This window comes from Neodiprion lecontei, chromosome 3, assembly GCF_021901455.1.
Source record: "Neodiprion lecontei isolate iyNeoLeco1 chromosome 3, iyNeoLeco1.1, whole genome shotgun sequence".
Lineage (NCBI taxonomy): Eukaryota > Metazoa > Arthropoda > Insecta > Hymenoptera > Diprionidae > Neodiprion > Neodiprion lecontei.
Genome location: NC_060262.1, coordinates 33,282,974 through 33,308,342, shown reverse-complemented (window position 1 = coordinate 33,308,342; position 25,369 = coordinate 33,282,974). Strand labels below are relative to the sequence as shown.

The following is a 25,369-nucleotide window of genomic DNA, read 5'->3' as shown; positions in this document are numbered from 1 at the left end:
GAACATCTCGCAGCCTTGAACTTTCAGAAACTCATCAGTATTCAACACTCTCCGGCAGTTATTATAGCACAGTAGACCAATATACGCAATAATGTGATGTAGATATGTATGATAAGTGAAGATCGCATGTTCGAAGGTGAGCACCTTGGGACTTTAGGTGACGAATTTGAGAAAAGTATCACCGTTTACTGATACGACCCAAACAACCAAACTTTATCGGCTGGATCTGGCTCACGTTAAGTCGGAATTAGTTTCGACTGTTCGAAATTGACTGGAGCAAATAAATCCGCCATAGGTATAAGCGCCAGGATCGACCGACAGTGAGCCATCGAATATAAACGAACAGTCCAGCTCTGTATTAGCCGGGCAATTTTACTTTCCGTTCCATTCTTCGGCGTGGTATTTGGTGTGAATGCAGCCAGAGGACTCGGCCATACCTCCACCTTCTCATCGAAGTTTCTCACTTCGCTTTCACTGAGAGAATATACCGCCACGGTGACACAGTGCGCCAGTGATTACGAAAACGTAAAGATCGATCGAGTCTTGAGAAACAATGAGAGGTGTCGTCGTGAGTATTAAATTTCTATTTTAGGTATCTTTAATTTGTCGAGATACGTACTGTGCGTGTAAATAAATTTGAGTATATCCGCGTCTAAAAGTTTTCAAAACCATATCTTGACCGCTGTCAAATTTTATTAGCCTATTAGGACCATAAATCGTTTTTTCAAATTTATTACCTAGGTATTATAAAATCGAAACGAAGTTGACTTTGCTGAAGACATAGATGAGAAACTTGGTTCGATTACAAAATTTCAGACTCGTATTTTAATCATTCAGCACATTTCTTGTGGAGCGTTCCATTCCTTCAAGTATAAACTCATACACTCAGCCATCTTTTTTATTACATTTAACATACGAAGGTACATTCGTAGATAAAATTCGTGTTTCATGCCTAGTTGTTTGGGCTGGTTTTTTATTGTGTCTCTGATTGAGACTTGTACCTGCCATAATTATTGATACCGCGTACACAGATCCAAGGTGACTCTACGAAGAATAATTTAACGGGAACAGTACGTCCGCTTTCTTGCATATTTTAGCAAAATATATGTATGTAACATTCGCACGCTTATACCATCTTCAATCTCGATTAATACCAACAAACCGTCGGTCTCTTTTTTTATTCTTCTCATTTATATGTCATACTAATTTTATACATTACGCAAACTGAGAGAATAGGATGAATCTTGTAGCAAAAAATAGGAATTTCTCAGCGCTGTTTATATTATATTCATCGTTGGATGCATCGTGCATTTCTATCACCACATGTCGCAATGTCAATTACAAAATACAATGATATTAATACCTGATATTACACTCATATTGGAACGAAATTACATCTACCAATTTCAGAAACCTGTATTTATATTACATGCATCAAGTTTTAAGTACGACATAATAACGCCTGGTGATGCTATCCTGATTACCATTACTGCAGTACATACGCGGCGTAGAGCATAAAACCCCCAAATCTTTGTTCGCAATCATAAACTCTATTTATTTATATAATGCTCGCTATAAACGTGGAAATTCTCACCGTATTTTCATGTGTAATTGGTTGAGTGCATGAGATTTTTACAGGAGTAAATAATATCGTCCAAAAAAATTCGGGAAATTAAGAACAGTCCTTCACTCATGAATCATTTAGGTATAGAGTCAGGTCAAGTTGTTTCTACAGTTTTTCCATTTTGTGACACAGTATCACGATTGTTAGTATCTAACGCACAAAAAAACAGAATATTTGTAGAATCGTCACTCTCATTATTCATTAATAATTCACGTACTCTGCAGGCGAATGAAAAAATTAAATTTATTACTTCATGCGTTACCGCAAACTTTCCAATTAATCTCGTAAACTGAAACATTAATTCGTATCATTTTTATCACGTATATGCATTAATCATCGGAAATATTTTTATTGCTGATTCTGATGAAATTATTCTCGCCGGTATAAACATCGCAGACAGTACAAAACTTAAAGCCGTCAAAAAGAAGCGTGAAGGACGCGTCATGCGCCATTTTCTAACGCCTAAAAGATACATATCTGAATTTGGACTTCATGTCCAAAGGATGTCCTCGGGGCCTTACAGACGTTAGAAAATAGCGTATAAAACGTCCTTCACACACCTTTTTGACGACTTTAAGTTTTGTGCTGTCTAGGCATTGATGCCCAGTAATGAAATAAAGGAAATGCTATCTTTTTCCATCTGCAGATCACGCTTGTTGCCCTGTTGGGTGTCAGCCTTGCCGATGTATCTCACATCGTCCCCCACAACAGCGGCATCACTGAAACGACTTCGCCGTCACCTCCGTCACCCTACAGCTTCCAATACGCCGCAGGCAGATATCCGGGTCACATTGACCGCGTTCACCAAGAGGCTGGAGATGACGTTGGCACTATTCACGGTAAAAAAAGAAACGACAAAGTCTTTTCAATATATTATTAGCAATAACGTTCGTATGACCCGCCGTCTGCAACTTGTAAATAACTCTTTATTTTCATGCGAGTGGTAACAATTATGATACGGTATTGATAATGATGGAACTACAGTATATTAACGTTCAATAATTAATTTTCTATAATAAACACCGTATCTTGTGAACGCTTAAAGGTTAAAAGTTAACGTATGCACTCGGAGTCTTTAAAGGAATACGGAGGCAAGGAGGTTTTCGAATATTTTTTTCATTACAGCTAAAATATGTATACTTTGAGTGAAGATAGAAACAAACGTCTGTTATTTCATCTGTTCTGCAAAGTAAGAGCAGAACACTCTTGGCCAGACTTCGTTCTCACTGCTAAAAATGCCAGACTGCGGAATTGATAAATTCATATTAGAATCGTCAAAGATCAGGGTTCAGTACCGTATAGGAAATCCGGTATTTGAATCCACATACCTAATACGAATTTATCAGTCTCTTTACGGAATATTTTACCTCACTCCTTACGGCCTTTATTTTGACGAGGGTTCAAGTCTTACTGCATCTTTTCAGGAATGTACTCCTACGTCGATCCGAAATTCAAAGTACGGACCGTCGAGTACATCGCGGATAAAACCGGCTTTCATCCTCACCTGACGAACTTTGAGGATACTCAGACCGTTCCGGTCGACTCCGAAGCCGTTCAACTTGCCAAGCAAAAACACCAGGCTCTCTACGAGCACATTGCTAATGCACACGCTCAAGGGGTTCCAGCAAATGCACCGGCGGTTAGTTCGGAGCTGATGCATGCCGGGAGTTTTCTGTGAAACTCTCCCCTCGGCGCCAGCAAATAGGCAACCGACGCCACACATTTTAGAGCTGTTACTTACGCTGAAATACTTGAAAAAAAACAAGTCCGCGTCAGATGCGGTCAAATATTTTCAGAAATGACAGTACAGACTTCAGATGTAACTTGGGCTGATAATTTATCTATTTTCTGATAATGAGCAGCGATCAGTTTCACAGGAAAAATCCCGGTACATATATAATATATATCCGTGCTGTCTAATGGATTTTGTAGTGTTTATTCTGACGTAAATCGACGCCTTACGTAACCGAGATCAGGATTTACGTAACAATCGTGTCATTTACTATATGATATACATATATATATGTATGCTTTGTTATGCACCGACAGGAATCAGCCAGCGTTCTGCGAGCGAAGGAACGACATTTACGACTGTATTCCAAGATTGCCGATCAGCATGCCGCCATTGCTGCAGAAAGAGAAGCCGAACGTCTCGCGTTTGAAGCCACGTCTGTGGCTAACGATGTCGAGGAGCGACAAATCTACTAATAATCATCTTTCGTTGCGACGATTCTCGATCTTGACGCCAAGGATGAATAAACAACCCGATTAGCTGTATACACTATTCCAGATTTATATAGCTACTAGCGGTGAAATTAAGCTATAATTAACGGTCAATTTAACTCACTGGATGATGTTGCATCGATTTCTATAATAGTATCACAAGTACGTCGCAACTTCATTGAACTCTTTGAAAAATTGCCCTATATCAGATAATTAATAATGTAATAAATCAAATATGTTATACATTATTCGTACAGATTTAGTAAACGTTTATGTTTTATGCGAATCCAATTTATGTGTATACGAATTATATTACCCAATTTGTTAGTTTCGAACGTCAGGTGATATTCTAAAAAGCACGCGACAGTGATTATAATACTACACCAGTAACAGCATCCGGTGTTGCAAAACTTGTCAATCTTCGCGCATGTATATTTAATTATTCGTCTTTTTTACCGATCGTGATACCTTTCCGGATCGAAATCTTCTTTGAACGCGTGTCAACTGCAGATTATAATTAGTGCATTTATACGGAAACCGGAAGCTTTAGGGAGGTAGCACAATTCGCTGCGCAATAGTAATCATTCGCCGATCAGATAAACTGTACAAAGGTGTCACTCCTTTATAAAAATCCCGAATGACAAAGTGAAGTTCATCAGTACTCGTTCATCATGCTCCAAACGAAGGTCCTTGCTGTTGGGTTTTTCCTTGCGCTATTTCTTAGTGCAGTTACGGTGAGTTCTCGACTGATCTTCCGGCAGTAAATAATTACAACTCCATCGGAGTTTCATATTTAGAACTGTTGTGATTTTAACTGTTGTAGTAAAAAGTCCTAAAGTACTCTACGGTGCTGATTATGCACACGATTCATTCGACAGTTTTGTTTTTTTTTTTTTTTTTTATCATCAAAGCCTTATAACGAGATGGAACAACTTACAGGCTTGCAAGAATTAATTTTTTCTTATAGGCGTTCATAATTTGTTGCAATTTTTAATTCGCATCTATTTCCAACAGTTAGCAATGCCTTCAAACGAACGGAATTCTCACATTGCTGGTTTCAACTCCGAGCAATTCGGCAGTTCATCCTGCCGTGGTTCGCATGGTCGTGGTCGTGGACGCGGTTCACAGACTTCTGAACCAGCACTATCTGAGGATGGAGGTGATACGGTTTCAGGTGCGGTACAGAGTGATATGATTCAATCAAATTAAACTATGTAACAGAGAATTTCATGGTATCTAGCCGAAATTTGAATCTCACGAATGTTCTTTTACAATGTTTGGATCAAGTGTTTGAATAGGATACTCTGCAGTGTATTAATATTTTTTGACCTCAACTCTGAGTTTATATTACTTGATCAGTTGGCAGTCTTTTTGTTAACGATCGCACCTTGGCATTGATACCGTATTTTATGCTAGGCGTAGCGCCGTTTTCGCACAAATTGTAACTGGATTTCGGAGCTCTGGTTTGGCCGACGGTCATTTAATTAATATGAATTTGAAATGTGAAAGGATTTGTATCAGCGTTTAATTTTTGTGTCAAGGCTGCAGTTATAATTTTTATTCTTTGATTTACGTAATTACCGTTTTCGGCGTTCACCACTACATAAACGCTTCAAGTATCAGCACATGTTATTATTATCGGTATGAAGAAGATGAGAGTTGACGTATTTTGACTTTCAGATACAACCGCTGACTCATCTTGAAACAACACCAGCCGTACAAAAGGAACAATAGTGGTTTGTAGATAACTGGGTATAGATTACAATTTTTTGCTTTTAATTGTGTATAACAGAAAGTGCAACTGACGCTTACAGTATGAGTGTTAGAAGAAAATAATTTGCATATCCCGTACACGAAACGTAGGCTTTTATTTTCTTTAAAACAATAGGAAGAAATTTCAGGATAAAAATGTGATTACAAATGATGTATATATGTATCTTAATAATACCGTATCATATTGAGCAGTCACTGTTTGTCGTGGAGTATCGGTAAATGTAACACAATTTCCTGGTACAATTGACAATATAAGTTACACTATAAATTAATATATATTAATATCTTTAATGTTTATAATATAAATTAAGTTATATTTTCTGCCTCACAAAACATATTCATCTATAAATGAATCGCCTGTCATTTTAGATAATATTAATGCCTAATCTTGACACATCTATCAATCAGAGATGATACATGATCGTCATTGTTTCTCATTTCATGTAACGAGTTTCGCAGATTAGCTTCCCTTATTGCTTATTTTATATCGAAATGCATAGACGGTATATTTTTTGGGATAAGCCGCATTTTGATGGAAAAGATTCATAAAACTGAGATGGTATTCCTCGGAAGCATTGCCGTAAAAATATTATATATGCAGGAAATTCACCACCATTTGGGTATATCCAGGAAATGGTTTTACCCCTACTTTTACTCTTGCTAACAGTAACAAAGACAACAACATCTGAAATCATCTCGAATAACCAACAAAGTTATTCGGAACGCCCCGTATAAAATTACATTTACACCAACCTACATGTTTGAGTTTTAAAAAGCTCGAATTTACTCTGGTTCTGTTTACATATACGATCACGTACCCGAAGTGTAACGTTTATTAGAAATCAGAGATGGAACATATACTTTAATTTCAGTGACTTCTGTAAAAAGGGGGTGTATTAATGCTTGTTCGTTATAAAATTCACTATGCAAGTATTTGGTTTGTAATATATAATAATACATAATATTTCGTTATGAATGTGTTATACAATAATCTACTATTATCATAATATTACGACTACCTCAAAACCACCACATTGCTACTCGAGATTATCTGGATCCAGTTTCAGCAATCCACAGTGATTAAGTGTTTCATTGCAATAAATGATAGAACTTCAGCAATAGCGAGAAAAAGGCTCTGTTTTTATTACAGAGACCTGATAAAAAACATCCACTAATTGATCAACACAATTTCGACTGTTGAATCAATTAAGAAGTTACGATTGTTTATTGCACACCGCTGATTTACTTTTTCAGCAAACGTGTAATGTCTTTATTCTGCCTATCAATTGTAATATCTGCCTTTTCCGTTTTATCCATAACACTATCAATCAAATCATTCTGAGAATCAATTTCTTCCGTTAATCCAACAGCCAAGCCCTTTAATCTTGCTAAAGAACCGCTCATTTCATCTAGATTCTTTTCTAAAATAGCACTGACATTGTCGCTGGGACGAGGCAGTTCTTCTTCATCTAAAAGTCCTCGAATGCGCAAAGCTGGATGGTTATTGGAAAGATTGGTCTGCACGCGATCCAGAGGTTCAGATAACGGTGACGGCGATAATGACCTAGGGCTGGCAGACTCAGAAAGTTTCAAAGTATTGCTAGAAGGAGGGGGACCGTCAATCGACTTTCCACTAAGATAATTTTTAAGGCTACCGAAAACACTTTTTATTCCTTGGATGTGTTTCTGACTGAAACGCAACGTACTGTTGATATCGTCTAATCGTTTCTCCGTTTTTTCCAGCTGTTCCCGTTGTCTCATCAGTTCCTAAAATAAACACAATAACATGACAATGAAGCGATGAATAATCACTATTAATTTAGATCGGAAAATCTAGTGATAAATTGTTCGATCAAACGAACTAATCTACGTAAAGGTTAAATACAGTTATATTCAAGTCTTGGTCACTGGAATTATAGAACAACTTCAGGATTTCATTATTCCAGAGAAATGTTTTTAAGGAGAATGCCAGTTACAGCTGGGAAAAATACAAAATCTTCCTTCGCCTGAAGAAATACTTTGTTTCCCATATAAGGAGCAGGACAAAAGTTTCTTTTTTTTTTTTAAATGGAATTGTTGGTCAGATGGATGTAACAAGTGAATGATAAAAATTTTACCTCTGCTGTAGCAGCCCCGATTTGTTCCGAATCCCTCAAAAGAGATATAGATCTTTTGGATGATTGGAGAGTTCGTTGTTCAATGGCATTTTTGCGTTCCATCAGCTGATCCCTTTGTTGTTCAAGATCATTATTGTAATTGGTGTAACTATTGTACGTCGCAAAACTTGAAGACGGTTGCGATCTCGGTGGGGCACTTCGTAAAAACGTTTCATCGTCCACGTCATCTTCCAGTGCGAAGAAAGGATTTTTCGAATCACTCAAATAATTTTGACCAGCCATTTGAGTGTTGTCTACTTTTAACTCACCAAGGCCACTGCCCAGCAGCTCTCTATTCAACAACTTACTGACAGCGATTAGTCTATCACGGATAACCTCAAATACACCTAGCGATACGAATGCTGTCACTGACTGTCACAATGCGTGGTGGGCACACATCACTGATACACGTATGCATGCATGGAAGACACGCACACTGTCGATGCGCAGCGTATTTGTTTGTCGCCTGCCTTCTACGGGCCAATCAGAACGCTTGGAACGTTTACTCCGTGGTTTGTTATGTTATACGATGTTAAGATTGTGGAATTCGCAAGACTGGACTTGCGAACTCTGTTTTGATCAATCACCAGTGAAGTTGTAAAAAGATTAGCTTTGAATCAAAGGTAGCTTACTCTTTGCCGTAATTATTACGTCTCATCAATTCATCGTAGCGATCTAGCGGAAGACAGCGGTTGGTTGGTGAAAAAGTGATGTGAAAAGTTACGGGAAGAAGGCTGAGAAAATTCATTCATTCGGCGGTCTCGGCTTATACGTAGTCATTCTTTCAGTGCGATAGTGAGAATTGAAACTAATTTTTCTCACAATATTTATCCGAAAAGTAAACCTTACTATCGTCGAAATGTGGAATTAAACAAACGGGAGTTTTAAATTTTATAATTGTTTGTAAGATCTTGTGTGACGCAGTGATGAAATGTGGAAATATTTTCGAACGTTGCCGAACGTTCGCGAAGCAGTGGCCATCTTGGCTCACCGGACAAAAATTGGAAGCTGCGGTCGGTAAGTCAGACTCAGTACGCGTTCGTTAGTCCTCGTTAGTGGATCGTGGGTTAGTTTTGTGTAGTTTCGTGGCAACAAAGTTTCAGATTTTAGATCTGTGGAGCCGGATAATATTAATAGTCCTTTTAAGTGATGTACAGTTTTTGTTATGAGTGTGTATAGATATACGATTTTGTCGTTGAATACGGTGCATTCAGAAACGTTTACACGTCGTAAACAGTGAAGAGTGTGACAAAGTAAAATGACTCGCGATTGGTTCGCTCTCTCATCCAATGCCATGTAAAGAATATGGTGAGTGACTTTATTACTATATTAATTTACTTGCTTCAATTGTACTATAAGCGATATGTGGTCTGATAATAGTTACATTTCGAGGTTATCGGAACTTTCATTGAACGTACAATTGATTCACTACCTCAACGTCGGAGTTTTCGCACGCTAAAAAGTTGTTAAAATTCAGAAATATTAAACGTGTTGTCATATACATACTTCTTTTTCCTTCACTACTGGTAAATTTATCGTTACCACCTGTGGAAAAGTGAATTGCAACGCCTGATTTTTCAAGTATTTTATTGCAACAAAATTTACTATAATACTGATTATTGAAAAATTTATCATCGGTATGAAATTACAATTGCGTAACAAATGACAGCTACATTTAATGTTCAACCAACTATGTAGCATAAATGGGTGAATACTCTTTGTTATTTGTTGTGAAAAAATGATACGTACATGACTACGGACATTGAAATTGTCAGACCAAAAGAGTGTAGTGTGAAAAAGTGCAAAGCTCATGATTAGCTGTTGACTAGAGCCTGATTCGGCGGTGACTCCAGTGCAGCGAGGATCAGCTGATAGGTAAGCTGCACGTGCAGTTTTTGACTCAATGCCATGCTCGTTACCGAAGTGGTTTAACGCTGGCACAGTAATGGTCCATTTCTTTTTTCTCTACTGAATGACATGATGGCATTAAAGAAACGATAATGTCATTTGCCAGAATTTTACCATTTCTATTGAAACATAGATGAAATGATAGACTTATGTAACCGTCAACACTTTTCATTCGATTATGCTGTCTATTGAAAATACTGGGGATGTTAAATGTTCTGGCAATTTACTCGTTAACTTCAATTTGTGAATTAGAACAGGTCTGGTACTTGTTGCAATGTAGGATTGCCCCGACCTTTCCCCGCGCCAATACCAACAATAAGTTGGGGCTAAAGCCCTCAAATCAGTGATTAAGGAGAAATAATTATATTGGCAATGGTAATGACTAAAGCAATTGAATGACGGGAAACAGTTTGAAACCCCTAAGTTTCACGTTTCTGTAAAATAGCTGCCATTACACGAATGAGGACCATATACTGTTGACTCTGCAATTTCATGAAGTATTGAGACACTCTGCAGTGTTCTGGAAGATATTGCTCTCAAGAGAACTCAGAAAAGAATACATAAAGTGCATGATACTTACCTATCTTTCTTTCTCACGTAGACTAGAGGCATGTAAGGACCGCTAACCTTTATAGGATCAGGGTATGGCAGCGTTGTACAAAAATTTGACTTAACTTACGTTCCTGAGCTGTCTGTCGATATTTTATACACATTTGGATAGCAAAAATAGAAAACCATACTTGAACGTACAAGATCATATAAATTTTCAGTAAAATGCTGACGCTTAAATAGCGTCTCCTATATATCTTATCGAAGTCTATATGAAATTTTCAGCACTGTTATAATTCCATCGAAATGATTCTGTAAGCGGAGAAATTGTGCATTATGTGTGAACTTTTTGGGTGTTCATAGCTGAATACATTATACAAATTTTTTTTACTGTTGTGGCTATATCATAATTTATGTTGATATAGTTATAAATTCATCAATCGATGGTCATATAGTGTACATACATTTACTCCAAGATATATACAGCTCTCAGATAACTAGCCAGTTAATTACTTGGCAATCCAACATACCGTTTGTGTATTTCATTTTTCGTTTATGGATTGGTTTTTTTATTAGCAATTGTCGTGAATTTTTAAATGATCGAAGACCTTTTTATTTTGAATTTAATAAACATTTAACATGTATTACCAAAATTTTATCGCACTTTTTGCGCGTGGACTTGATGCTTGATTGTTCTTAGTTGAAGACGAGCGTTACAGTTTTGCGCCTCGTATACGTTCTCAAACCCACGCACTCCGCGACCAATTGTCCCGATTTGCGTTCCGAAATCTGCGGTATGCGTGCGCAACTTTCCCGCCAACTTAACGCGTGCGCGTGGCTCTCGAAGCATCAGACCTTGCATCAGACTTCGCATGGCGTCATGAAACCGCTGCGAGTTTGTTGATCTTCGGAGTTACTTTGAGGATCGTATTGTTTATCAAAGTTGGAATAAGTGAGTGCCTAGTCATCAAGAGACGAAAAATATTCGAACATCAAGAATTCGTGTAATATGAATCGCTTGGACGATCTCCCAGGCCTAACTAAGGGAAGGAAAACATCTTACATCGGGATGAACGGTAGGTAGATTGAAAAATATGTAAATAAAAATGACAGACGATACGATTTTGACGTTTATTGAAGATAAAAATATCCCGCGACAAGTGATCGTATTAGCAAGGTATTCATCGGTTCGTGATTAAGCGTAAATTCTCACATAGCTATAGATCAAAAAAATTATTACGAATAACATAAACATAGTACCTTTATCGTCTAACCTCATTCGAGTGTTTTTATTTATCTCAGGTGGGCCAGAAACCGATGACCAACAGCGACTTCGCTTTCAGGTTGAGTTGGAATTTGTCCAATGTCTCGCTAATCCAAACTATCTAAATTGTAAGTTTTTAACTTCGTATCTCCATTGTACTTTTCAGCTGTTGACCTTAGGTCATTGACATTACTCCCCAGTTGTAAATATGTATGTTGATGATGGAAAAATTAATGATATACTAAGAATGTGTTAGAAGGAGTTATCGTTAGGTAAATATTTTATTTTAGATCCTCGTTTTATGTTAAACTTGAAGTCATCGTCGATTCAACGGAACTCCTAGTTACATAAATTCAATCGATACTGACGTCATTCTGGAAATACTTTGAATTATTAAATCAATATTCGTTTCATGTTCTTCAACTATTTGCATCAATACGCACCACATATTTCCAAAATTCAAAGTTCATCTTCCTCGTAACTCAAATTGATCCAAGTCGCAAAAGATTCACAATTTAGAACACAGCCAGATCCTTTAGTAAAGGAAAGTTGCCTAACGTGGGCAGGGTTCTTTATTTAGAATGACTTGTTACCTGGGCAATTAAGTAGGTCATGCTATTGTTGATTAGTGCAACTACGCGACACTCAGTGCTGAATATCAGTGCTATGTCAATGATTGTTAGTAAGCAGAACTTCAATGATAATTTAACGTTTTGTCCTGAAATATCTGTCCCACTTTTGATTAGTGTATACCTGTAATTCATATAATGGGCGGGGTTTGTTTTTCATCATCAAAAGTCCGCACTTAAACACCATCGTTCGTTTTGAAAATCATTTATTAATTTTGACAGAAGATACAAATTGTACTGGTAAAATAGAAATCGCCTAGATATTACCAGTCAGATGTTAATTTCGAAAATAAAATGGTTGGGTAGTGGAAAAGTCTCGTTACACCGAAATGTAAGCGAATTTTTTGATCTGAGGAAACGTGTATCGCAAGTGTAGGATATAATAACTACGTAAAACATTCTATGGCAATTTGACGATTTAATTTAAAATTTATCAATTCTTTTTATAAGCGCATTATACAGAAGAAGAGAGTTGTTTGTGAATTTTCCCAGAAGTTTTAGCAAGTTGAAGAGGTGAAATCGATCTGTAATTTCTTGTGATAGAGAAATGAGAACAAGACTATCTACTGAAGTTCTGCCTAGTACTGGCCGACTCTTCAATGGAACTGCTATACCAGTGCCGAAGTTCTCACCTTTCTTCAGGATCCCATATTCAATTGGGCAACTTCCTACACATCATAAAATTGCTATAGAACGTTTTATTTATTTGTAGTAGTTATTTATCACAGGTCTGCTCCTATCATTCCATCTTCAAAAATGGGTAGCGTAGCTTTTCACTGGATTCTGTCTGTCAGCGCTGTATCATAATTCACGTTATGAATTATTTAGTTCTGAAATTCAATCTCTCTGCAAGATTCAATTAATCTGGCACAAAGATTCCAAGTGATTGAGGAGGAAAATCATCTGATAAACTGAAACAATCAAATTATTTTATTCATATCCGTCGGTTGTATAGTTTTCTGAAATTGATGTGGTGTTTTTTTGTAACACCAAAATTTCTACTCCTATTAGAATACTCTTCTCTAGTATTTAAGAAACTAGATTCAAAACGAACAATTCGTGAAAGATGCAGTTTTTGAGAAATTAGCCTTATCACAGAAAATATCTGGAAACTAGAGACTGAGTAGCTGTTGGAATGTGTTGGATGCGAAATTGGACAGTAACGGAACACTGAAAAATATTCATAAAGGATTAGCGGAGACAACAGACTTGAAGACATCTACTTTCAAGATGTATAAACCCTTCGCTGTATACTTTGATTATAATTCATTACTGTTTTGGCACAGTTCTGGGCCAGCGAGGATATTTCAAAGATTCCACCTTCATCAATTACCTGAAGTATCTACTTTACTGGAAGGAGCCAGAATATGCTAAATACTTGAAGTACCCGATGTGCCTCTATTTTCTGGACTTACTGCAGTATGAGCATTTCCGACGTGAAGTCGTAAACGCTCAGTGCACAAAATTCATCGATGATCAGCAAATATTGCTATGGCAGCATTACACCAGACGCAGAACAAGGTTACTGCAAACAGCAGCAGAGCAAACACAGCCCAATAATGCGCAAAACAACGGTATGGTGCAGCCAAAAGTACCGTAGAGACTGTAAAAAAACTTGTTAATAATCTTAGGTGTTAAAACACATTGTTAATAATATTTAACAACTTCAACTGTACATTTTGTTCCTTTCTTTTCATCCGTATTATTCGTAATGTAATGAATACTTGTTTAAATTTAAATAAAGACTTCTTTTATACTTGTCTCGAGGATTATATCTTCATTCATAATCAGAATTCTACCAATGAACTAGCTAATCAGGCTAGCTTTTGATCAACAGAGAATTTAAGTACTTCCATTGCTCAAGGCTTACATTAAAGAATGCTTAGAAAAAAAAGGTTGCCACACAAATATCAAATTTTATGAGGCTCTTTAGTTCGTCATTTCATAAAACCTTGAATGATTGGCGGTAGCTGAATAGTTTTCCTATGCATTTGTTAAAAAGTGTAATTTCACAAATTTTTCACATCCTTCTAGCTTGACACACGTCCGCTTTATTTCGAACAGTTTTTCAGATGTATATATACACAACAACGTTTTTTCAAAACATGAAACCCTGCTGAATTGTGGAACAGAGTAATAAATTTTGCAAAGTACTTTTGGATTATAAAAAGTACATTTACGCTGAAAATTGTCCACACAAATACTCCACTTCTGCATTAATCTTACACGGTGTAAATATGATGCACTTCGAAAAAAGATACCTATACTACTCGATTACGTGACGATAATTTACCTACAATTATTAAATAGCGCTAAATACTTTGGTATATCTTAGCCTCTATAATTTATTTATCATACGCATATACTGTTGGTATTATTATTATTATTAATATTATTATATTTACAAAACTTATCGTCAACTCAAAATTTATTCCCGCGATCAAAAGTGCGCTTCGTCATTCCGGATTTTCACTCTGTATTCTTTCCGTCAGAAAAATTGACAATAATTCCATTTCCGGCTTCTACCCATGTTTTTCCATCGTTATCGTCGTTAAATAATTTCTCCCGCAGTATGTCACGTTCGTTTTGTTCGTCGAGTACCGTGCGCCGTTTGTTGTTCGTTTTTTTCACCGATCCCTCTTCGGTGCTTCGGACGCGATTTCTCTTAAATAAATCTTCCGATTGCTCAATAGTGTCGGGCAGGCGATTGTTGAGCGTTTCCGGAAGAGCCAGACTCAAGATTCCCGACACAACGCACAGCGTTCCCATTATCGATATCGGTACTGCGGCCCATGTTTTTGTACCCTAAAATAACACGAACCGTACCGTCAACAATTTTCCATTTACTCATCACTATCGATGCAGCGAGACAATTAGCAAAGACTTACCAGTACTGTGAAGTGCGGTGCTATCAAAGTGCCAATCTTGCCAAAAATTTCGCAGTATCCTAAACACGTACCTCGCAAAACTGTCGGAAATAATTCAACCGTGTACAAGTATGTAACTGCAAAGGAACTCACGATTGCTCCTTTTCCTATCAGAATCAGCGTTAATTTTGTCGGTCCTGAAACAGTTTGAACAATTGACTAAATCCCCAGTGAAGTGCAATTTTTTTTGTTCTATCTCTATTTTTCGGTAAAATTTCCGGTTTACAGAACTGATTGATTTACCCGTCCAGGTCGAATTTTCATGCATTGGCATGCTGATAGCAGCGATAACGATGCAAGTAGCTCCGCTCAGTATCAGATAAATACCGAGAGGTATACGCCGTCCACATTTTATCAGCACGAAGTGGGTGAGCGAGTATGCGATCAGGTCCAGACAACCGCCGATTGCAAAGTTTACGTGTCGATCGCCGCTTATGTCTGGCAATTGAAACACGAAACCGCAATGGGACAGAGAAACGCTGAACCTGTAAAATAAGGCACTTCAATTTCTGATTCGTGAAAAAAAAGAAAGTTGTTCTTAGTAAAATGGATGAGAGGGTGATTTATAAGAGAGCAGATATTTTGGCTAACGATTTATTCGGCGTTACGCGTGTAAATTCCGCCAAGTAATCGATCCCTTCTTCTAAACTCAGCTAAACGCAATTCATTCGATGTTGTCACACTCACCATACGAATATCAGAATCATGCAATTCCTCCGAAGCCCTGGCCGTCTTAGTAGTTGTAGGAAGGTCTGGTTATTTGCTACTTCACTTTTGTTTTCAACGTCTTCTTTATTTTTTTCTAACGACTCGTTCGTGTCCTCTTCTTCCTTCTGCGGCACCGCTTCCGCTGTTCTAAGCTCCACTATTTCCTCCGGTATTATTGTCGAGACTTCTTGGTTATCGTCGGAACCATTACTGGATTGAGAGTCCTTGCCATTTGGAGTTAGAGGAGCGGGTGGCGGTGGCGTGGGGTCTCTTTCCTCCATTCCTTCATCCCCAACAGTCATCTCAAACTTCATCTGCATCTCTAAATTTGATGCCCTTCGCTCCAGGCTTTCCGACGGTGTAAGCACATTATTCTCTGTTGAATGAAACAAAGGATTAAAAAATTGTCATTGGTTACCAATACTGATGCGAATGGAAGGGTTTTGTGATTCGAACCTTCTTTGACGTTGACGAATTTACGGCCCACTATTATTCTGCCATCGGAAAGCTCCGGAGTTGTTAAAAGATCTGATGACTCCTCGGTGAGAGAATCGTTCGTTTTAGTTTCGTTCGGGTCAACGTTAGACACCCGAGACTTTCGCTTTGGTTTCACTGGCGTTACGGTCTCGGTGATAGTTGTGGTATTTCCTTCCTCCATTTCGGCCTCCACCTTGACCTCGCGCTTCCTGCAGCAGGTGTTGTATTTTGCGATTTTTTCCAACGCCATGTGAGCCTCCGTCAGGTTTCCTTTGGCCAGCAACCATCGTGGTGACTCTGGTATGATCCTTGAACATATTTTTGAAAAAATTTCCTAATGTAGAACATTTGCTAAAACAACGCACTTAGGGATTTTCTCGATCCTGAATTTGGATCCGAACGTAAGGTCAGAAATAGACGTGTGAATATTCAAGTGACATCACGTCACTTGCAAATTGGGGCTCACAAGTAGGCAAGTAAAAAAAGCAAACCGAGTAACAAAATGAAGACAGCAATAGCACAAGCTGAGACGTATGCACGGCGTTATGGCGATTATCCTACCAGATGTAGAGGACGGTGACCGCCGTGGGAACCGATGTGGCTAACTGAAGGACCCTCCAGTCTGCAACAGCGTAACTGAGCCCTGCCAGAAGCAGGAGCCCTATGGCCCAACCAAATTGCAAGGTCATGCTCACCAAAGTTCTTGATCTGACTGGAAATAGCTCCAAGAGTAATGTGTATGTAGAGATTTGTAGCCCTTGCACAAATACCCCTTGCAGTGCTCGAACAACCAAAAAGGCGCGGTAGTCCTGAAGACAATATAACATTCGAAATTTATTTCGCTATTACTCACTACCATCACTTCCTGTTGCGTACTAAATCATTCAATAGTTACAAAGTGGAAACCTACTATAACAAACGGTTTTATTATAAATGAGTGAATTGTTGATGTCCACATGATTGTGTTGACCATTTTAGCTTGCTTTAGAAAGATATGTAGGCAAAATTTGGACTGGTTCATGGCTTGCATCGTTACGCAATATAATAGTAACTTTGATGAAGCCATTCAAAGCAACATGCGAAACGGGTTGCTAATTCGACTTGGTTTGTTTTACTTGTTCGAAATGTTTTCATCCAACTGTCGTATTCACCTGAATAATGTAAAGGGCAACCGCTAAAGTACCCTGCGTGTAGAGGCACATCGCCAAAACAGGAAGACGCCCAACGCGGTCGGTCAGGACTCCAGCGATCCAGGCGCCGATTACAACTCCGTATAAATAGAGCATCGTGCTAAGAGGGAGAAGATATCTTCTCTCGCATATCAGGCCCCATTCCGTAACTATCGTAGTTTCGCCTCTCACGGAATCGAAACGGTAGCCAGTTTCGCAGGACGAATATTCGGCGTTCTTCTCCGAAATCGAACCCGTCATGTTCACCGTTGATTTTTCTAGGGACGTCACGCACGCGTTGGTCGAATTAACGGAGCCCTTTACCTATGGGAGAATGAAATGAATGGAATAGGCATCTCCTCGTTAGTCTTCCAGCATCATTTGGCCTCCCAAGTTGAAATTAATACGGCTTGAAAAAGTGGAACGAACGAGAAACAGACGAACTCAGTTCCCGCTGGTTACGAACTATTTTAGCCACCTTTAACCACCCACAGATGAGTTTAGTAGTGAGAAATAGTTTTACGCGAGCGGGACTGCGATCAGTTTGGTGACGAGAAAGCCCCAAGCTCTTCGGGCAGAAGTCGTTAGTCTTTCCAAATTTCAGAATTGGATTATTTTCGAAATTGAGAAACATAAATTTACTTTTCCAGAGGTCTGCTTACCTTGCAGTAAAAATTTGGCGTATGACTGTGAAAGTTTGGCAGCGCGTGGTTCATCGATACTATGACGTAATTTATCCCTAAAAGAAATAGTAGAACTACTTGGAACGATCCCACCTTCGCATCTTCGGCTCTCATTCTGTGACCTTTTTTCTTCTCGAAACACTGCAAGCTCATTTGTCTATTTGACAACTATCTTCTTTCAAGCGAGTCTCATTGCTCGAATAGTAATCTTTCGTAGTCACTCTCTTCTTTATTACAAATAACTCTCAGATTTATTGCGAACGTTCTCCGATTAACCTTTTGTGTAAACTTTGAAACTACTTCCACTGTGCTTACTGAAATCTTACTTATATGCTTCGCTGCTGTTCCTCATTCAGGAGATATTTTTCTTCAATCATTAACTAACGAGCTGAAGTCTCGAAGATCAAAATTTGAAAATATTTTTGACCGGAACGCAGGAACACCAAAGTTCAAATCACACAATCTCTGTTTACTTTCCCATTAACTGAGAATCCTTGTCTGCACTTGTTTGAGCTTAAGAACCGCCACGAGGTACCGGTTTACTCACTCAGCGATTCAGAGTGTGTTCACCGCGAGAGCAACCGACGTACTGATCAGAGAAGAGAACTATGGAGAAGGAACTCCGGAGGACGACGCCGGATGACAAACTGGAGAGAGATGGATGCAGTTGCATTGTATTGTTTATACGTTGCCCACGTTATGCACGTACACCTACACCCACGCACAGCTCTTCGTGGTCGTTTACAAAACGTACTGTATCCATTGATTATTCATACCTCGATTGAAGGAACTAATGAATTATCACTACCTAATGAATGACGTTGGTGGTCGTTGCCACTTCCTGTCGAACACTCTTTATAGGAGAAAGGACATTGAACAATAATATCCTACTGTGTCTTTGATTTTTCACTTTGGCCGGGTAAATCGGATTGGTTTTGAACCTGATCGATCGAACGTCACAAGTTCAATATCCTGCTGCTCTGGTGACGTGATCTTAAGTACTGATAACGCATGGAATCCGTACACTTCATACTCGTGAATGATTGCAATGTTGCAGAGTTTTTTTTTATTTCTGCAACACTTTTGGACTTTTGTACAAAGGGTGTAAAAAAATCTCATATTAGAGAAGCTGCGTTTTATCAATTTAGTAAATGACGGCACCCGCGGTAGTTTTTATTCGTCGAATATGTTGGGGAAAAAGTGACTGAAACCGGTTGCGTGAGTGAATAAATGAATAACTTGTATTATGTCAGATTCTAGTGAAAACGGAAGAAGTTATATCCACTGCTTGGATGGTGGAGAGAAACGCGGATAGGCAATGCAGCATGCAGAGCCTATAGAAATCCGATGAAACGTGGAGAGAAATTTAATACAGTTGGATGCTGACAAGTTTTGTTGTTGGATGTTACATCAGTTTGTATAATGGCTAGATAGGAACACGTCTGGGTCTACGAACTCCGGAGGAAGCGTGCAGTATTTGTTCCCTGACACATTTAGAGAAAGTCTACGCGCAGTTGTGCTTCATTGCAATTGATTACACCCGACTCAACCTGCCTACTTCTCTATAACCCAGACTACTCGTCCTACGAACCAAGTTTATTTACTTCGTGTATCCGACGTCGGAGTTTTCGTCATTTGTCGTTTTGACACGAAACTTCACATTCGTATCATCATCTCCTTATTCTTCTTCTCATCGTATTTCAATTTCGTTACTCTAAGTAATTTGACGCAAAACGATTATACCCTTTGACATTTGGAAGTATAAGGAGTGCAGAGATTATACTAGAGTTTTTGATGGCACAGGCTTATGACCCGAGGTAATGCCACCACGGCATCGAGGCTTTCATAAATAATACCGTTGGGTTCTCCCTGACGTATCGATTGAGCCATCTTGCACATAATAAAGCAGGCGAACTACATGGTGGGTACCAATGTCTTATTATATCATTGACGAAAATTCGAGTTTAGTTGTTTGTTGACGAAAGAATATTGTGGAAGTTATAATCTCGTAGTCAACTAATTCAAGCTATTCAATTGTATATTGTCGACGCATAACGCAAGGAATCGTCGCCATGCGGTGAGCAATGACTGGTCATCGGCGGAGGGGTATTTCCTTCGTTTCTAGAACTGATCAAATATGCACGGTGGGTCGTATCCGGTCCTTCCTTCGCATCCTGTCTTTCATGTATTCCTTTAGGCACTGCTATACGGCTGCGGTTAACCGGGTCCCCATGGTGCTGCCGCCTTGACAACCTGAGTATAGGTACGATATCGCATTGTTTATTACACCTAATACCCATACTGCATATTATCGTCAGTTGCCGACATATCAGGAGTCGCTGAAACTTGTCTTATTGTCGAAGACGTCAAGAAACGATGCGCATTGCATCTCCATTGAATCGCGTGACGTCTTTTTTTCTTATCGATGTTATTCTTTTTCGTTTTATAACGCCTCGTTTGTTCTCTCATCGCCCACGACGTCGGTCTTTGACACAATGTGTTCATTACCCGAGAGCGAAGAGAACAGAATAGTCAAAGAGAATGTGCAAGCAGAATATGATAATGCGGCAGGTGTTACGCCGTTTTTGTAACCACTTCGTAGTCATTCTTCTGCCTATTTGTCCACCCATTAGAGTGCGTAAGGAAATTTTTTTTTTTTAATCCAAGTGCTTGATCGACGCTCGTGTAACAAAAAAATGTTAATAGCACTTCCGGCTATATGATATGAATTCGATCAATTTATACTACGCAAATATTAGATCTTAGAGATTGCGTATATGTTATACTGATTTTATAATGCAGGGTAGAAATTCAAAAAAAGAAATGGGGTTGTAATTAATAAAATTATTCGTAGGAGCAAGGAGGCTCTGCTTGAATTCTTCTGCGCAACGAAGAAAGCCAAAGTGGAGTTTAGAGCTAGTAGATACTAGATAGCTAGGAATGAGCTACAAAAATTCTTATAACAAACTGGCTACTAGTCCACAACAATCTAAAAATACTGGAAATGTCAGGCAGGTTGAAAAATCGTTAGGAAAGCCAGGAGAAGGTCAGAAGAAGGAAATTTTGTAGTATGGTTAGGGAAATATATTGGGAGTACGGGACGGGATGAAATAGACATTCACCATTATCAACTAGATTCGAAATAAGTGTTTTAATACCGAGTAATCAGTTATTCGTGTGAGCAATGTTATCTTGAATTTCAGTCAGGATAAAATTTTAAGAGAAATTTAGGAAATTTTTTTCGCTGTTACTGTTTAGTGGTTGATTTTATATTAAACACAGCTAATTTGTGGGTGCTAACGAAGATCTGTTAAAATAGAAATAAAGGGACTCGGAACTACGAGGGTGAATTATGAAAGCAGTCTGAATTGTTATCTGAGAAAAAAAAAATGAAAATATGAGAAAGAAATAAAACATGTTGCAACCGGAAACGTCGAGATTCCTGGCCTGACTGCGACACTCGTGTAGACTCGCAGATGGACAAAGATCCTGCTGCATATATTAAATATATTAAGTCAAGCAGCGCTCTTTTCCACCGAGTCTCGGAAGTTACGCTGAACAATCGGCAACTCCACTGGGAGATAACAACTCTGTGCAAAACTGACTTACCGCCTATCTTATAGATGAATTATATGAGGCATTCCACGTCAAACCGACCTACGTACGACACACATCGTCGGCGATTTAAAAAAAATTTTAAGTATGGTGTAGTGTATAACGAAAACAAAAACATCTATTAATATTATTAATCTATTGACTATTAACTATTATATAAAAAAGTGAGAAAAATCATGTAAAATATAAATTTGTATTTTTGAAATTTATATTCAATTTGATTTTCCCCACTTTTTAATAACTTGTTCTGTCTGTAGCTTCTAAACCAAAATCTTTCCCACTTTCATCTTGCTTTAAAAATTTTCGGGTTTTAACAAAGAATTCACGAGAACAATTTAATGCCAATCGATTACGGCTATTCATTCGAAAATTCGGCTTTCCGTGTTTTTGGGAGCAGTAAAAATACTCACAATCAGTGAAGGATAACTTCTTTGTACACTCTACAACGTATTTAAAATTACACAAAATCGTCTGTGGTGAGGGTCTGACGTAAGTCGGTTTGGGGTGGAATGCCTCATATACACTACATACACGCAGCTAGCTACACGGGAGGAATTGCGAGAGATTTGCACGTTAGTACCACCTGATATAACGCGGTCTGGCTGTATGCACCTGCAGTGATCTTCGTTCGATTTACCCCGCATATATACTACATGTGTATATGTTATATATGTATAGTATGCGGGTGGTTTGTGTGCGCTAATTACCTAGATTTTCTCGCTTAGATCCGCACCATTAATCTGTAATGAGATCGTGCACTACCGAAATGAGCACATTGCCCTCCTAGCACGATTCTTAAAGAATTAATCGTGACTTTGTACAGCGAATGGCCATGCATAAGCGATGTGTTCATTATCTACTTACTTTTACCGTATGCATATTTAAATACTATATTGTAACCCAGCAATGCTGCTGCACTGTCTCATCGTTTATGCAGGAGACAAAACGTTGCCAGATATTACACCGGGTAATGACAGCTATCAAGGTACATCAGCAACCTGCCTGTAACCTTAAGAATCACATGTTTTATGCTCTATGCTTTATGCTTGTTATACTTAATTCCGTTGTAGAAGAAAAAAAAAAGATTACGTTCTCAGAGAAGGAAGGCTTCGCACAGAGAGTATAATAATACAACGTTATACGGTACTTGCAAAATGAGGCGTCTCTTTTTGGCCCTGAGATAAAATGAGAAAATCTCATTTGTTCTACGGCATGGCTCAATGCAGTGGGAACCAACATCTTGTGTCGGTTACTGCGCGTGAAAAATGGAGAAAATTGACAGAATTCAATTGAAACAACTTCGGCGGGTAGTTGAGAAGCAAATTACTGGAGTCAATCATACTCATTGCCAATGAGAATCCACGGTGACCATTGCAAACTGCAATGCTGCATAGATTACACAGTGGGAATGATAATTGGGATGATTCGACGACGTGATACCATCACCGTCGTGATACCGCAACAACAACTTGGTTACCGGGTCTAAAAGTAATATCAAATTACGGAAGCTTTGGTTCACATTTATTACGCTCATAATCTGTGTATGCACGCCTTGGAATAGTCGACAACATCAACACCTTGGCTAGTTACGATAACGTAACTGTCATCTTTAAGCCTTGGTCGAATTGTTATTTCACGTTGAATGCCGGACGATTGATACAGCGAGAAATATTACGTATTCATACTCTCACACTCATACTCTCTTTACGGTATGACCAGCCGTTCATTATGTTTTCAGTTTTTGTTCCTTATTACCTCTCATTTATTTCTTTATTCTGTTCTTCTTTCTTTTTTCACGCCGCTTGCATTTAAAGCGAAGTATACTTGTCGTAACTGGAAATTCCATTGATAAGACGCAATTTAGAAGCTGCTTTCGAATATCCAAGGTAAAATTTTTGTAGATCAAAATCATTCTTTATCTATTGATCTAATTTCAGTATTGGAAATTTATTGTTACTCTCAGGCATACCGTTAAAAAATTATAATTTTCTCATTATGTAAGACGAGCTTTATATATATACGCGACTTTGGGCATTATTGAAGTTTATTATTATATCAAACTTTAGATACAGTTAGATGACATTGAATTTGTTCTGATCGGTGCCAAAGTCAATGTCAAAGTATTTCAACAACTTTATTAAAATTTGTACGCCCCGAGACTGGGGCTTTAAGAACATTTAGACGGATCATGAATCGCATTGTGAATCATTCATATTCATAATTAGTGATTTATTATCAAGCGCACAGGTTGACACTGACTGAATAAGAAAAAAAGAATAAACGATATAAAAGATAGCGTAGTATAATAAATACATTCGTCTCTGCATATTAATCATTTAGCTAATTGTATGCGTGAATGTGACGTGTGCAAACGTATATAAAACCATGAACTCTTTCCGCGTACAATTCTATTCCATTCGCTTATATGTACGAACAATGTATTCCTTGCGCTAAAGAATTGCATGCGTTAAAGATATTACGTGTAAATGGGTCGATTGATTAATTTTTGTAAGTACTCAAGTCCGACTTTGCGTGCATGTCTAACGTGGGTATTAGGGTGATTCAAAAAAAAACAAAATTTTTTTTTTTTCTCGCAAACAGGCTTAAAAGTTTCCTTTTGGCGTAAAAAAGTGCCAGTTAAAATTTGAGCCCTTAATATTAATATTAAAGTTGTCCTCATCGCGCTTTTCTATTTCCCATAAGAATAACATGGGAAAAATTTTTTTTGCACCTTCTGATTTTTGTTGCTAGCCTATCGTGTGTCATAAAAAAAAAACCATCACTTAATCTTGTAGAAAATTGAACGCTCTACAAAAAAGGTCTCTTATGATTTGTTGCGGAAACTAATAGTTCAAAAGTTATTCGAGGTCAAAATCCAAGTTATCGCAAATTTTACCGTTTTTAATGCATTACAGCAATTTTCATGGTTTGATTAAAAAAATTTAACAGAAAATTTGTGTTTATCTTGAACTTAGTCTTAAGGAAAAATAAGTTTGTCAATAGTTTTTTGGTATAGTGAGGCCAGTGATACTCGTTAAGAAAATTTTTAGCGTCAGTGAGCCTTAAAATCATAGTTTGTTTCCTTTTTGTTTAATCTAAGTGCAATAAATTTTCTTTCAGTCATTTAAAATACTTACATGAGGTATAAATTTAGTGACGATTGGTTTTGTTAAGAAAAGAAATTTATTTATTTTACTTGTACTTATAAATTATTGCAAAAAATTGTTGACAAACTTATGTCTTCTAAAGACTAAGTTCAAGATAAACACAAATTTTCTGATAAATTTTTTTAATCAAGCCATGAAATTCGCTGTAATGCATTAAAAACGGTAAAATTTGCGATAACTTGAACTTTGACCTCGAATAACTTTTGAACTATTAGTTTCCGCAACAAATCATAAGAGACCTTTTTTGTAGAGCGTTCAATTTTCTACAAGATTAAGTGATGGTTTTTTTTTTATGACACACGATAGGCTAGCACCAAAAATCAGAAGGTGCAAAAAAAAATTTTCCCATGTTATTCTTATGGGAAATAGAAAAGCGCGATGAGGACAACTTTAATATTAATATTAAGGGCTCAAATTTTAACTGGCACTTTTTTAAGCCAAAAGGAAACTTTTAAGCCTGTTTGCGAGAAAAAAAAAAATTTTTGTTTTTTTTTGAA

General features: G+C 37.9%; 5 protein-coding genes across 16 annotated transcripts in view; 3 read left to right on the top strand and 2 right to left on the bottom strand.

Annotated features, from left to right (window-relative positions):
- The first annotated feature begins 230 nt into the window (after nt 1-230).
- LOC107219627 (cuticle protein 16.8) lies at nt 231-5,892 on the top strand. The gene is made up of 6 exons (XM_015657902.2): nt 231-568; nt 2,271-2,463; nt 3,049-3,263; nt 3,674-4,581; nt 4,862-5,021; nt 5,528-5,892. The coding sequence occupies exons 1-4, from the start codon at nt 554-556 to the stop codon at nt 3,830-3,832; spliced, it is 582 nt and encodes a 193-aa protein (XP_015513388.2). The 5' UTR covers nt 231-553; the 3' UTR covers nt 3,833-4,581; nt 4,862-5,021; nt 5,528-5,892.
- Nucleotides 5,893-6,143: 251 nt separating this feature from the next.
- LOC107219636 (synaptosomal-associated protein 29) lies at nt 6,144-8,164 on the bottom strand. Its single transcript, XM_015657918.2, has 2 exons — nt 7,738-8,164; nt 6,144-7,387 (listed from the first exon to the last, which is right to left on the bottom strand). Exons 1-2 carry the CDS (start codon nt 8,017-8,019, stop codon nt 6,863-6,865), a joined length of 807 nt encoding a protein of 268 aa, XP_015513404.1. The 5' UTR covers nt 8,020-8,164; the 3' UTR covers nt 6,144-6,862.
- Nucleotides 8,165-8,297: 133 nt separating this feature from the next.
- LOC107219610 overlaps nt 8,298-25,369 on the top strand; it is a 98,247-nt gene continuing 81,175 nt past the window's right edge. For 6 of the 12 annotated variants that reach the window (XM_046734795.1, XM_015657874.2, XM_046734789.1 and 3 more), the window contains exon 1: nt 8,298-9,651. Coding sequence is in view for 2 of the 12 variants with exons in the window: in XM_046734783.1 (XP_046590739.1) it covers nt 8,708-8,793 (86 nt within the window). In the remaining 10 variants the exon portion in view is untranslated. The remainder of the gene's footprint in view (nt 9,652-25,369) is intronic. The other 6 variants (XM_046734794.1, XM_046734793.1, XM_046734788.1 and 3 more) reach the window with 2 other exon arrangements.
- LOC107219608 (mediator of RNA polymerase II transcription subunit 31) lies at nt 11,080-13,886 on the top strand. The gene is made up of 3 exons (XM_015657872.2): nt 11,080-11,309; nt 11,536-11,625; nt 13,413-13,886. The coding sequence occupies exons 1-3, from the start codon at nt 11,243-11,245 to the stop codon at nt 13,724-13,726; spliced, it is 471 nt and encodes a 156-aa protein (XP_015513358.1). The 5' UTR covers nt 11,080-11,242; the 3' UTR covers nt 13,727-13,886.
- LOC107219600 (organic cation transporter protein-like) lies at nt 14,158-18,316 on the bottom strand. Its single transcript, XM_015657865.2, has 8 exons — nt 18,070-18,316; nt 17,390-17,731; nt 16,800-17,047; nt 16,218-16,546; nt 15,741-16,137; nt 15,297-15,538; nt 15,015-15,190; nt 14,158-14,931 (listed from the first exon to the last, which is right to left on the bottom strand). The coding sequence occupies exons 1-8, from the start codon at nt 18,241-18,243 to the stop codon at nt 14,596-14,598; spliced, it is 2,244 nt and encodes a 747-aa protein (XP_015513351.2). The 5' UTR covers nt 18,244-18,316; the 3' UTR covers nt 14,158-14,595.